The sequence below is a fragment of the Alligator mississippiensis genome, chromosome 1 (assembly GCF_030867095.1).
Source record: "Alligator mississippiensis isolate rAllMis1 chromosome 1, rAllMis1, whole genome shotgun sequence".
Classification (NCBI taxonomy): domain Eukaryota; kingdom Metazoa; phylum Chordata; order Crocodylia; family Alligatoridae; genus Alligator; species Alligator mississippiensis.
Genome location: NC_081824.1, coordinates 408,824,596 through 408,838,136, shown reverse-complemented (window position 1 = coordinate 408,838,136; position 13,541 = coordinate 408,824,596). Strand labels below are relative to the sequence as shown.

Below are 13,541 nucleotides of genomic sequence, written 5' to 3'. Positions count from 1 at the left end.
GTGGCCATACAGCATAGCAAATGTTTTGTCTGTGCAAACAACACAGTATGGTAAATTGACATTATTTGATATCAATAGTTTTTTGGTCAGCATAAAACATTAAATTTAAAAAATAATTAAATAGATTCCAAGCCTAAGCAACCACAGATGACTGAGTGAAATATCAAACCAAAATTAACCTTGGGTCTTCTGCTTTCTGCCTGATGATTTCTGGGAGGCAGCCCAGCCTCTACCCATTGCCTACTCTCCCAAATGTGTAGTCTTCCCTCTCCCCCATTTTTTTTTCTTTATACCACTTCTGCTGGTCAAAATCTGCAGGCCAGAAGCCACATCAGAACAACAGGCTGGGGCCAGGAAACAACCAGTGTGAAGACAGCAGTGCTATTAAAGGGCCAGTAGGAACCAGGACCTTTCCCTAGTAGATGAGAGGTGCTGCAACCACAAGGCAGTTGTAAGTCTGAAGAGATACAGCTCTGTGTGGTGGTGTGTGGCTTTTTTGATTTTTTTCTACCACCAAGAGGTAAACCTGTTTTGGAGATGGATGGAAGAAGCACCATACCCCATTAGCAATGCTCTATTCTACCTAGAGTATTTGTATGTCATAGGCATCACCATAGCCAGGCATTTTGGCATGCAGTGCAGGTCATGGGCAGAGCACCTCCCTATGTGCTACTAGGTAACATTACCGTAGTTTGATTTTAGTATCCCCCCCATGGGAGGCACCTGGTGCCAGTTCACTGCTGGCATTGCCCTTGCTATGGTACTGGTAAATCCAAGCACCTAAAACAAGTATATAGTCTGTATCAGGTGAGCTATATCTGGTGATCTCTACCCCCTTTTGAGAAACAAGTACAAGTATTTTTTTTTTAAACAGTGGTGAAAAGATTAGTTTATACTTTCATTTTCCCCCACAAAGACTCTGGTTCATAGATATTCTTAACTGCTATGGAAAGGCACTGTGTGGTCACAGACTAGTCACCAAAAAGCTCTCCTTATCACTCAGACTATTGTCACACTTGTCACTTGACAGTTCTCTTGTCCCTGAAGATAACACCCCTGGTGGCTTGCCTTGACTGTGAGGGAAGAGGTGAGATGACAGCCTTAAACTTAAATCAGGCATTTGATGGCCAGGGAAGGTAGTAATCAGGGCATTCTTCTTCAACCTCAGCATGAGTTTCCCTGGCCACCTCTCAATCTGATCCTCAGAGTGGTGATCAGTATGCCAGTCACTCGCAATTGAAAGCCTGGGCTGTAGACTAGGAAGAAGTTAGCTAGCAAAGAATATATAGCCTAAAAGGGATAAAGACAGGAAACAAGATATGCATTGTGAAAAAAAAGAGTAGGGAATAACTAAAAACACCCCACACCGGTGTTAAACAGACATTGCTAATGTGACAGGAAATACTTGCGAAGCTGAGCAAACTGAGGAAGAACCGGAATCTGCTATAAAAAAGAAACACCTGGAAGAAAGGAAAAAAAACTGCAAATAAATAGCTCCTCCTTTCCCTTCACCAAATTTACCATGGGGGGGGGGGGTTTGTTTTTGTTTTTTTTACCATGCAACATATACGACATATACTGAATTTTGAGTTTTCCACGAGACTGAATACTGAGATACTATTCACAGACATAAAGGTCCCCCCCACCAAACTGGATTTCTTAGTAAAGGCTGAGGGACTGCATCCTGTGTTCCTGTGCCCTCCCACAGCTGGGAGCTGGGATCCCATGTACTCCCATAGCTGGAAACTCCAGTCAGCTGACTGAGGATCCAAGCTGCAGGACTGTAGAGGAGCCAAGCTTATTTGCCGGTGCTGGAGGAGCCCAGGATCATGATCACAGGCTCCCCCTGCACTAGCAATACAGCACAGTTGGGATCTGATCTCTCATTGTGCCCCCTGTAATACACATGTGGCACGGCAAAGGGCACAATTGTTGGGATCACACATCAGATCTCACCATATGTTTAACATCTGTCAGCAGCCTGTTAGATTACATTGCCAAAGAAAGAAAAAATGAACAATTCATTTTCCAGTTTTAAGACCCATTCTCTATTTAGGAAGCCTTTGGAATCAGAACTGTTTAATTACTTTGATGTAATCCTGCTTGGCTTTAAACTAACACAGATAATTACTCACTGGGCATGTCTACATTGGACACTTAATGCACAGTAGCCTAATAACACTGCACAATACAATCCCAGGCAAAAACAGTGCTAATACCTTACTGCACAGTAGTATTAGGCTACTGCACAATAAGTGTTATTAAAAACCCATCTCCTGGCACTACTGCACAGTAACTTTAGTTACTGCGCATTTAGTTAGTACTTCATTAAGCAAGTACTAAATTAAATGTGCAGTAACTACTATGCATTAATGAATGTGTAGACAAGCCCTCTGTTCACAATAAAGCCATTAATTTTTATCTGGTAAGTTAAGTAGGCTAGATGTAGGTCATATAACACAAAATCAACTAATGATTTTAATAGACACATTTATATAATGCATGCATACATTTTGGCCAACCTACCTTTTAACATTTTTCCTGGAGACTCCACAGCTGCTTTTCAACTTGAACATTTCCCAAGCATTGCATCACATATACATGAATTCTCTCTCAAGATTGATATACCTACGCTTTGGAGAAAACACTAAGCACACAACTTTATGTAATCACTTAAGACAAGAGGCACAAAGTAGTCAGAAAGGCTGGATGTAATGTCCTTCTTAGAATTAAGAAGAAACCAGGACTAACTTCTATACTGTCCTCCAAAAAGCCATGGGACTTTTGAAATGGTCAGAACTTTGGTTTTTATGTTTCACACCAAGGTAACCACAATGGTTTTCTAACTCCTGCTAAGACAATGATTTGGTATTAGCTCTGGGTGCAGACAAACAACATTTGAGATGCTTCCAAGCGTAACAGGCTTGGAAATATTTAAAATGTTATAAGCCTTTAACCGCACATACGGTCCTTGAAAGCACTTCCCAGCTGGAGTGCATAAAAACTGGGGTGCTAAAAGATGCTGTGGTAACTTGTTCTCCCTGAGCGTGACAAATCTACGATACCTGGCCTATGCCATGCTCCTCCCTCCACCCTGCTGGCACTGGAGAGGTACCCAGGGATTGGAGTGCTAGGAGAAGCTGGGAGAAGTTGAGGGCCCCAGGAGCACTTCAACTGCTGGGAGTCCCAGCACTGTGGGCACTGCTGATCCTAGCACTGAGGGGAAAGGGGGGCTAGTAAGGGACATACTTGGCTCTGCAGGTCTGGGGACTACACCCCATGACTCTGGGCACTACTGCTCAGCATGGGGTAAGGGTTTACCCAGCTCTGGCCAGGAGAGTGCCCCGTCTGCTCCATTCTCTCTCCTTCTCCTTGGGTGTGTGGGGATGGGCGGAGACAGAAGAGGAGAGCACTGTTGGATGCTGGAGCACCCAGACATCCCCGTCATGCTTCCTACAGTATACACATATGCAAAAGAGTGAAGTGCTTCAAAAACAGCAGTGGTATTTTTCAGTATTTCAGCTGCTTTTGGGATGTTTCAAAGGGCACATAGGTTTGTGCAGCTGGCTCTCTGACACATTTCAAAGGCGTCTGAAATGTTTCAGTTGTTACTTCTGTCTTCACTGTCTGTTAACACCCATCTACTGTAAAGCAACAGCACTATTTACCATACCATCCTCCAAACTTTCACCCAAGGACTTAACAAAACCAACTCTACTTGTTGTGAGAGCTGTGGGGAAAAAAAGAAAAAGAAAATACAGAAAATATAGAACAAATGACAGTTTGCTTAAAACTATTACAACACATGGGATTTGTTTATTTGAAGCCACTGCTAAAACCAGGACAAATTTAGTGCAACCCAACTGGTAACCGAATATATTGTTAAATTACAAAAATGGCAAAAGATGTCACCATTATACAGTACAAGACCTTCATATAGAATTCACTTAGTACAGTTACATAAACATTTATAAACTGCTTTTGTTATACAGTTGAACCACTAACTGGGCTGTGAATTGCTATAACACTGCACAAGTAAGAAGCAGTTCCAGCTAATAATGTTTAGTCTTAATTATTCAGAAGCAACAACAGAACAATGACCCTCTAAAACTACAACTCCAGCTATACAATAGGAATGTACAAAGATGATACAAAATAAAGTGACTACAGTGGCCAGGCACTGTACTCTCAAAGCTCAAGTACAGTGCCGGCTTGACAGTAGTGGCTCTTTCTGAAAGGCTAGAATTCTGAAACTAAAAATAAATCATTTCCGAAACCTGAATTTTCCTCTGCAAATCATTTCAGTAAACAGCTATGCAAATACTAGCTCTTCTTGTTCTGGTGACAGTGTTTACTACTTAGTGCATTCGCACCTCCCATTGTACGAGTAGCTCTTTACAGAAAAGGTCCCATATAGTTATATTAGAAACATGTAACATTTAAAATCCAATACATTTTTGAGAGACACCATTAGTACCAGAACAGAAAGTTTCTGGGAACATATATTTTATGCAAATCACATTTAAATAAGGTTTAGGCGTGAGTTATTACTTCATGTTTTCACACTAAAATATTAGAACTTGCCTGTGGTTTAATTCTACCATATGGTTACATTAGACATTTAAAAAAAATACTTAGTCTTAAAAGCTGTTGATGATTTTTTTTTTTAAACAGATTTATAGAGGAATTTGTGTATTAAATATTCTCATATTTCACTTCTATTTTATTCAGGGGTCCTTCTCAAAAGTGCTTTATTTATAGAAACTTTAAAAATATATCAAAATATTAGTAACCAATTTCCAATATAACAAAAATCTATTTAAAGTTTGGTTGATAAAGCATGTTCTTCTGGAACACCTGAAGCCCATTGCACGTATTTCCCTCAACCTAAGACAAAGTCAGGTTTCCTTTCTTTTAGCATCCCACTATATATATATATATATATATATATACACATACACACACACACACACACACACACAATATGCCTAACGAAAAAAAATCCTGCTCTATTTCACTTGCCTAAAATCCAGATTTATTCTAATTTAAGAGATCAGAATTTGGCTCACTGTTATTCACAGTGAATTTGCATTTCCACACTTGCATTCAGGAGGGAATGGATTAAATAAGTTTGTTAGTGGCGTAAGTACAGATTCAATTCAGCACAGAACACAACTTTCTTCAGTAACACAATATGTCATTGAGATGTAATAAAGATCCCCACTAAATTTAATAATGATATATATCTTTAATATGATATATCTAAGTAAATCAGTAATTTGTATTTTATGATTAATATCCAACAGGTAACTCAAAACAGTCTTGAAGCCAGATGCCAATGCCTGAAGAAAATGAGTTGAAAGTCCATTTATAAAAAAACTACAAGTTTTAGTTAAAAATGAAGTATTTTTCAACAAAAACATTCTTTACATGTAGGACTTGGAAACTATGCTATATTACTGAGAGAAAAAAAATAGGTAAAACTAGTCTCTAATATAATGCCATTTAATGGAACTACATCAGAGATGTTCTTTCACCTAGAGTCTCCAAATAGAAGTCTATGTAAAAATTAAAAAACTATCACTTCAGTATAAATTGAGTTGAATGCCTGCTTAACTACTGTTTAGACCTTTATACATATCAGAGTTTGCACCTTCTATTTTTTGTAGGAAAGAACTTTATAAAAACAGAATAATCTGTTAACCAATTTTTTAATAATCAATCATATGATACAAGAATGTTAAAAATAGTTGAGCCTGCATGGAAATTTTTGAAAGTCTTCTATTAACAGATGTCTGTATATTTACATTTTGTTTTGTAAATGTACACTTTTTTTTGTAAATTTCTTAATTTGAGATTCAGATGGAGACATGTAAACCCTGAACCAGAATTCTACCTCTATGTTCAACCCTTGAAATGTTATTAAAGTGAATATAGTTTTAGGGGATTCAATCAGAAAAGAATTTAGCCAGATCTTGTTTTTAAGAGCCACTTGTTTCTGTTAATTATTTTTCACTTAAAATCAAATTGTTGTTTGTGATCATTTTACTGATTGCTCTGGGAAACAGGAGATCACAAATAGCCCTAATTTGAAACTGCACTAAGTAGAAAGAGTGTGTTCTTAAAAAAAAAAAAAAAAATACCCTAAAGATACATCGGGGGAGGGGGGGAGGGGAACCCCCTTAGTTATTTAGTTTTGGAACACTATACAAAAATGATTCATCACTTTAGTCCCATTTTAATGATGGAATCAGTTAAGCAGTTTCCTATAGACCACACAGAATCAGTAGCAAAACTAGGATTAGAACCAATGAGTTCCTACCTCCTAGTGTTAACTATTAAATCAACAGGACTACTTGACCCATATAAAAATCAAAAACTGTCACAATTAAAAAAAAAACCAAAACTTTGCCACAAGACATTATGGAATCTTTCAATTAATGAGGTAATACAGGAACACAATATTAAGATGAGGTAACAATATTTGACAATACTTAAGGAACTGTGGAATTTTGAAGTGGTGACAGATCTACATTATATACACTTGTATCTTGAAAACAGATCTTCCATAAAAATAAATAACTTTTCAATTTGTTTATTTTTTAAAAAAAGACCAATATCTTTACCCTGTCTTAAGGCAGGTGTGTATGTTTCCTTTTAAAATCCACGTTACTATATAAGCACAAGAAGATCCTTTAAGAAGAATGCCCTAATGAGTACTGGAATGCTCCTTTAAGGCACAATGGCACTACAAGGAGAAAGCAACTGGACTCACTGCTGTATACCGAGAATCTCTGTAACTAGGGGTGCTTACAGACGTGGAAACAAATAAACAAAACCCCAGTGCTTTACTTTCACCTCAGTGCGCCCCCACACTGAGCACAGCGCATGCCCAGAAGACGAATCGTGTCAGTTTTACCTGGCTCCCCAGCATCTGCATACCTCGTGTGTTTCACCAGAGCTTTCTGGCGCTTATCTAATAGCTGACTGAATGAGCTATTGGGTAAAAATGCCAAAAAAAACCCTCCTGAAGTGCATGAGCTATACAGATGCTGGGGAGCCAGGTCAAACTGATGTGATTCCTCTTCCAGTAAAGTGCTGTTTTGTTTTGTTCTGTTTTTCCATGGCTGTCAACACCCTAAGGCTAAAATCCTGAGAATGGCTCTGTACATGCAATTTCTGCTGAAACATTCAACCTCTCAGGACCTGGTCCCAAGTTTGGGAATATAAACACCACCACTATCTACAGTATTAGCAAGAGGACTATTTCAATGTCTATATCCCAGCAAAACAAATGAGCCCCCATGATTCTTTTGCAGTGATGTCAGTAAGGTGACAATCTCACATTCAGGGCCCCCTTCCCCTTACACACACAAAAGGATCTGTAGAACAAAACAAGAAACTAACAATACTTCCAAACCACTTGATATCTAAAGACAGAGGGACAAAAACCAAGTGCAGGACATGTTGACAGCACTGGAAAGTAACCTATGAGTTCCATCTGACAAAAGATTTGATTAAAAGGCTTCTTTTACAACAATCTAGTTAAGAAAAAAATGACAACTAAATTTGTAGCAACTTTCCTCCATATGTTTTAATTAATTTTATGATTTTAAAGTGCTCATTGTGGCACAAAATGATCTCCTGAATAAATAGACTTTTATGGAGAATGAGAGAGAATGCACTGTACTGGTCAAAAGATGGCAACACTGCATGAGGAAAACATTCAATTTTTTTGCTGTTGTTAAGAGGGAAGCATAAGGTGATTCTTCAAATCAAAGAATGTCTTTAAAAAGGTCAGAACTAAAAAGTTTGGTTTTGTGGGGTATTTTTTAGCAATTCAAACTTAAAATCATGCAATTAATAAGGTATCGATATAGGAGGAATCCTCTAACTCCCATTTTAGACTGTCATCTGTCAACTACTGTCATAGATCAGATTTTTCTTCAAATAATAATTCAATCATCTGAACATAGCAGTAATACAAGTGTGCATGGATGAAAAATACTCTGATACAGATTATGAAAATATGCACTGGATAAACATACTGGATACATGGTGTCACAAAGCACTTACAGCACAGCTATATTGACTTTCACCCCAAAAAGCCTCATAAAATGCTGACTACTAATGGAACATTCATCAGCTAAACTTTAAACTAAATATCTGGGTTCTCCTCTCCTTTTAAAAGAGGAATGAAGTGAAGAATAGTGAATCTTTGGATTTTTTCAGACATTTTCCCGAAGCCAACCAAACAAAGGTTTATTGAAACCTCTCTCTCCATCAGAAGCCTTCTCCATCATTTCACAGTATTTCTGCACTGCTTGCAAAAGATCTCCCACCTTCCAATCTCTTTCACGCAGTCTTTTTGAAAGCTAAAGGGGAAAAAAAAATTATTAGCTTAAAGAAGTAAATGGTTTGACTGATTGACATTTATAAAAATTCTCTGTGAAACATCAGGTCATATTAGAAGACCAGCTGTGAAGAGTTAAACATTAATCCACAGCTATAAAAACAAAACTTCCTCAATGATCATGCATTTTTCCCTAAGCTAGCTTCCATAAAAATTTCTTCTCCATGGAGTGAGAATTTTCAAGTGATACAGTCCCACAGCTATGTATTCTGTGGTTCAAAGCTGTAGGAAACAGGAAATTCTGAACGCAATATTAATACATTTGCCACCACCCCCAAAAATACACATGTAATAGACAAAAATCAGACTTAATAGAAGGATGTGGATTTTCCTTACACAATATATATAGTGTGGTTTGGTTGGTATATGCACTACTCTACCCTCAACGGAAATGCTGAACTCCATAGCTAGAAAATTTCAGTTTCTTAAAAAAAAGTATTCATTAAACCTCCACGTACAAGCAGAAGCTAGTGTGGTTGGAAGCAACTTTTTCCCTTAGTAGGTCACAGCAAGGAAATTTCCTCATCTATTACTCTGAGTTATATACAGTGGAGGCCCATCAGTACCCTGAGACAGTTAAAATTCATACCATTATCACCGAGTATAAGAACCTTTCAGTTTTACACCTTTTGATTCTATTCTTTCATTATGCCAGTTGTTTTCTGCCCATTTAGCACATCCATACTTGCTTGAGTATTGAAGGCTGTTGATTCCAGCTTGAATCCCCTACCCAACAAATATTCTAAGTTTGGATTAAGAGGACATTAATACAAAAGAAACACATCTAAGTAGGGAGAACATTCTTTAATGCACTGAAGTCAGTGAATTCTATTACGTAACATTTTTACAGAATTTCAAAAGAAACCAATCCAATAAGGTTCTATAGAAATTATTCTTAAAACCAAAAGAACTTTACCACTTTTATAGTCTTATTATAGCCTATCCTATAGATTTCCTACTGCTGGGATGTACCTTTCTATTTAATACTATAACATTGCCAGAGTTATTGTATTCAATTTTATTCCTATTAAAAACTCTGCAGGATATTTCTGTAAGGCATGTTGCACTTTTGAAAGTACTTTTGAAAATGAAGACTAGCATGCTGGAGGATGGTTTCACTGTTTTCAGTCAGAAAGGCATACAACCTGAAGCAAGGCAGTGATGGGGCTACTTGCTATGTAAGATAGCAATTTACATGTACGACTACATACAGAGTATGTACAGATAAACAGTAACCATATTGCTTCTCTTACGGAAGAATCCCGGAAGCGACTTCAGGTGGTCAACTAGTCCAAGCCCCACCCCTGTTTAGTCTAGGAATTTCTCTGTTTAAACTCAGTCAAATGTTTGCCTAACCTGAACTTGAAAACTTACAATGACGGTGACTGCACAGCCTAACTAGTTAATCTGTTCCAGTGCTTAACTGTCTTCACTATTAAAAAGTTCTTCTTAACCAAATTAAAATCTCCCTCACTGCTATTTAAGCCCATTATTTCTTGTTGTTCCCTGTGGACAGCAAATAACTACAATCCTCTTTTTGCAATCCCTTTTTTTATCTGATGACTTATCAAACCCTCCTCAGTCTTATTTTCTTTAAAGTAAATAACAATATTTCTTTCAATTTTAGGTCATCTTTTCTAGATCCATAATATTTTTTGTTTCTATCCTTTGGACTCTTTCCAGTTTGAGGTGCCCTAACCTGGACGCAATTCTCCAGCTGTGATTCTACCAGTGTGGAACTGTACTGTCACCACTCCCTGTGCTTCCATGTAACAACCTATTAATATATCCAAAGATGCTATTGGGTTTTGTTTTTTTTGCAAAATGCACTGTACACTCATATTCACTGTATACTCCACTATAACCCTCCGGTCCTTTCCTGCAGTACTATAGCCTAACCAATCATTGCTTAATTTGTATTTTGTATTTGATTTGGAATCATGATAATTTTGAACCCTAATACTGTCCTCCAAAGGGTCTTAGGCTTGGGTGACATCTGCAGATTTAACTGAACACAATTCTATTCTTGAAATCACTGCACAGTTATATGACAACCTAATACTAGGCTACTTTTCAGCAAAAAATACATGTGTTATGTTAGCACAAGCAGAAACACCCACAAATATGTGTCAGTAAACATAGACTGAGCTATACAAATTATTCAGGCATCAGCTATAAACAAACCCAGGTTTAAAACAATGTATAAACATTTCATAAAAATTCTAGAAATAAGGATGCTTATTTCTCTTAATCTAAATATGTTTTGCTGATGTCCTTTAACTCAAATATTTTTTACTGCTTAAATTAAATATACTCTAAACTCTTGTCAGTTTCTGTAAATCAGAAAGTGGAAAAAGTCAAAATATAATCATACAAAGATGTGCAACCATGGCATCTGGCTCTTTTGGTCTCATGTCAGTTCAGGGTTCAAAGACCAATCCCATAATTTCTTCATCAGACTAGTCCATTTCCTACTGCCAGAAGACTAATATTTGAGTTTACTCAAATAGAAACTTAAATGTTTTAAATGGCCAGATGGAAGCCAAGACGCCTACAGTAGCTAGTTGGCTCAGTTTTGTTCCTTTGAGTCAGCAGCTATAATTAATTTTCTCTTATAAAATACCTGTCATCTTTTAAGAACTATTTACATTGCTTTATTGCTGCTCATAACTCCAACTACGCTATTTTTTAAAAATCCTGTACTCTTCAGACATCTCATGCTTGTTTCTGCATTTGAAAAGAAAAATCAGCAGCAAGAAGACAGATTATTTACTGAGTTTACAGAAAAGGGAATATATAATAGTTGTATCAAGTGTGCATGAACAGGAAGAGGCAATCGTGTTAACATCAAGCGTTTCATTAGAGCTATGACAAGACATGGGTTTAGTGTCTTACCAGGCCTAAAGGCCTTTCCCATTTAAGTGCAAACAACGTCTTTGATAATTTTGACCAGTGATGAGAACTTTGACTTGAATGTCTGGTCTTCACTAGATGAACTAGCATTAAGTTAAGAAGGTGCATCTCTTGTGGACTAATGATAATTTCTAACACTAGTTCAAATTAAGACCTAATGTAATTTTTTTAATTAGTACTGTTTTTCTCCAACCATTCATATCCATCCAATCAGGCTTCATAATGGAGTTGTTCTGTCCTCTTGATGTCAAGAATTTTCAATTCCAATACCAATATACTGGCCTCAACTCCAATATATGTGGCTGTTATTTCACAGATATTTCATTTTATATACAAGGATTCAAATTACGGTCAGTTTGAGAGTACCGAGTGCTTTTCAAGATCAAAAAAATTATATGCCTGAATAATGATTTGGAAGCGTAATTTCATTAACTCATTTTTGAAAATTTGGGTTTGTATGCCTACAATATCAATCCCCTAAATAACAGCTTGTAAAAAACAAACTTACATTGCACATTGTCCTACTAAGAAAGTACATTTCAAATAATGTATTTTTAAGTAATTTTTTGAAAAAAAACCCACATTATCCAAAACAAACTCTTCGAGTGACTAGCAACTGTTTATTTTGTTTATACAGTATCTATGGGGTGGGGCCTGGTTCCTTGACAGGCCTACAAATTAGATAACTTAAATGCAAGTGAATTGTAACATTTTGTAAGTTAGATGGCTTTTTACTTTACTGAAACAATTGAGTTACTACAGGAGTGAATCAGGTCTTCCAGTAAGAATAATGGGGTCAATTCCAGAACCTGACTTGTATACCAGTTAGACACACACTCATTTTCTGAATTTATTCACAGCCAGTTTGCACCCACTTATTCTAGTGTCAACATTACCCTTATGTTTAAATATCTCATCTCCCTCCTCTTGATATATTTTTAGAACTATTATAATATACTAAACTTGTAGTTTATGAAGCTAAGCAAGCTCAGTTCTCTTACTCTCCTCTAAGACAAGTTCTCCATTGAGGAATTTCTCTATACCAGTTCTGGTCTGAATTCACTTTCTGGAACATGAGACAACAGAACTGTAAATAAAGTCCATGATGCTTTATCAGTGTAAAATGACATTCACACTATCACTACTGGTATTAGCGCACCTGATATACCCAAGATTTGTATTTGCCTTTTGCATAGCCACATTTTACTGGTCACACACCAGGTCTTTCTCCTTCGTCATATTTAGATTTCAGTTTCTGCTAAAAATTGTGTTATGACTTTGATCTTGTTAGACCTTGCACTTGTTAGTAGTAAAGACCATTTCATTTCTGTTATTTCAATCTTCAGTCATCCAATTCAAAACAAGCAAATTCTTAAGAGATTGGGAAAACTGTTGATTCTCTAAAATTTTACTCTGGTGATAATTTTCAATCCTAGTTCATGGATTACAAAATCTATAAACAGAAATATCTCTTGAGTACTTTCTGGTCTATACCATATTATTCAAACTGCAACAGAATACTCCGAAAATTATGCTACCTAGCTTCAGGCCACAGGAAAATGGGGAGTTCCTGAGCCTGATGACATAATTATTATAGCTGTGGTTTGATGATTAAGTATAAACCTCACAAGATACAGGAAAAAGGTTGCAAATTTATGACAGATGGTCCGCATTGCTTTTCTGTTTCTTCCCTGTATCTGACTTCCGTTTTTTACTTCATTTGATTTTACTCAACATGTTACTATACATATACAACATCTTTTTACCTTTCACAGTTCAAAAAGGAAGAAAAACAGTATTTCCACCCAATTCAAAATAATATACCAGAAAAGCTTAATCAATACACAATATCCCGTTTCATCAGTCAGTTCATATTTTAATGCTTTTTAGACTGTGATCACATGGATAAGTCAATGACTTTTTACTTTTTAGATTAAGACACTAATACAAAACAAACATTCTCCAATCTACCCAGGAATAATTCCTGTGTTCTGGACTCCTCTGAAATGGTACATATGGATTTATCCCACTAAAACTTTAGAAAATGTGTTCTTTCCCTCACTTGCATATTCTGGAATAATAGAGAACCGCTTTGACTATTTTAAAATTCCAAAATACTCAATGACTCACTATCTCATATTTCTCCTAGAAACTGAAAAGAGGCTTATGCTTTCTCAGATTATGATATGTACCCTCTCACAAACTATGTTGCCAT

At 36.7% G+C, this 13,541-nt stretch overlaps 1 protein-coding gene across 7 annotated transcripts in view; it reads right to left on the bottom strand.

The window, feature by feature from the left end:
- Positions 1 to 3,796: 3,796 nt before the first annotated feature.
- Positions 3,797 to 13,541, bottom strand: part of AKAP11 (A-kinase anchoring protein 11) — a 65,068-nt gene continuing 55,323 nt past the window's right edge. For all 7 annotated transcript variants that reach the window (XM_006266894.4, XM_014608369.3, XM_019500451.2 and 4 more), the window contains one exon: positions 3,797 to 8,375. In XM_006266894.4, the coding sequence (XP_006266956.1) occupies positions 8,229 to 8,375 (147 nt within the window). In that variant the 3' untranslated portion in view covers positions 3,797 to 8,228. The remainder of the gene's footprint in view (positions 8,376 to 13,541) is intronic.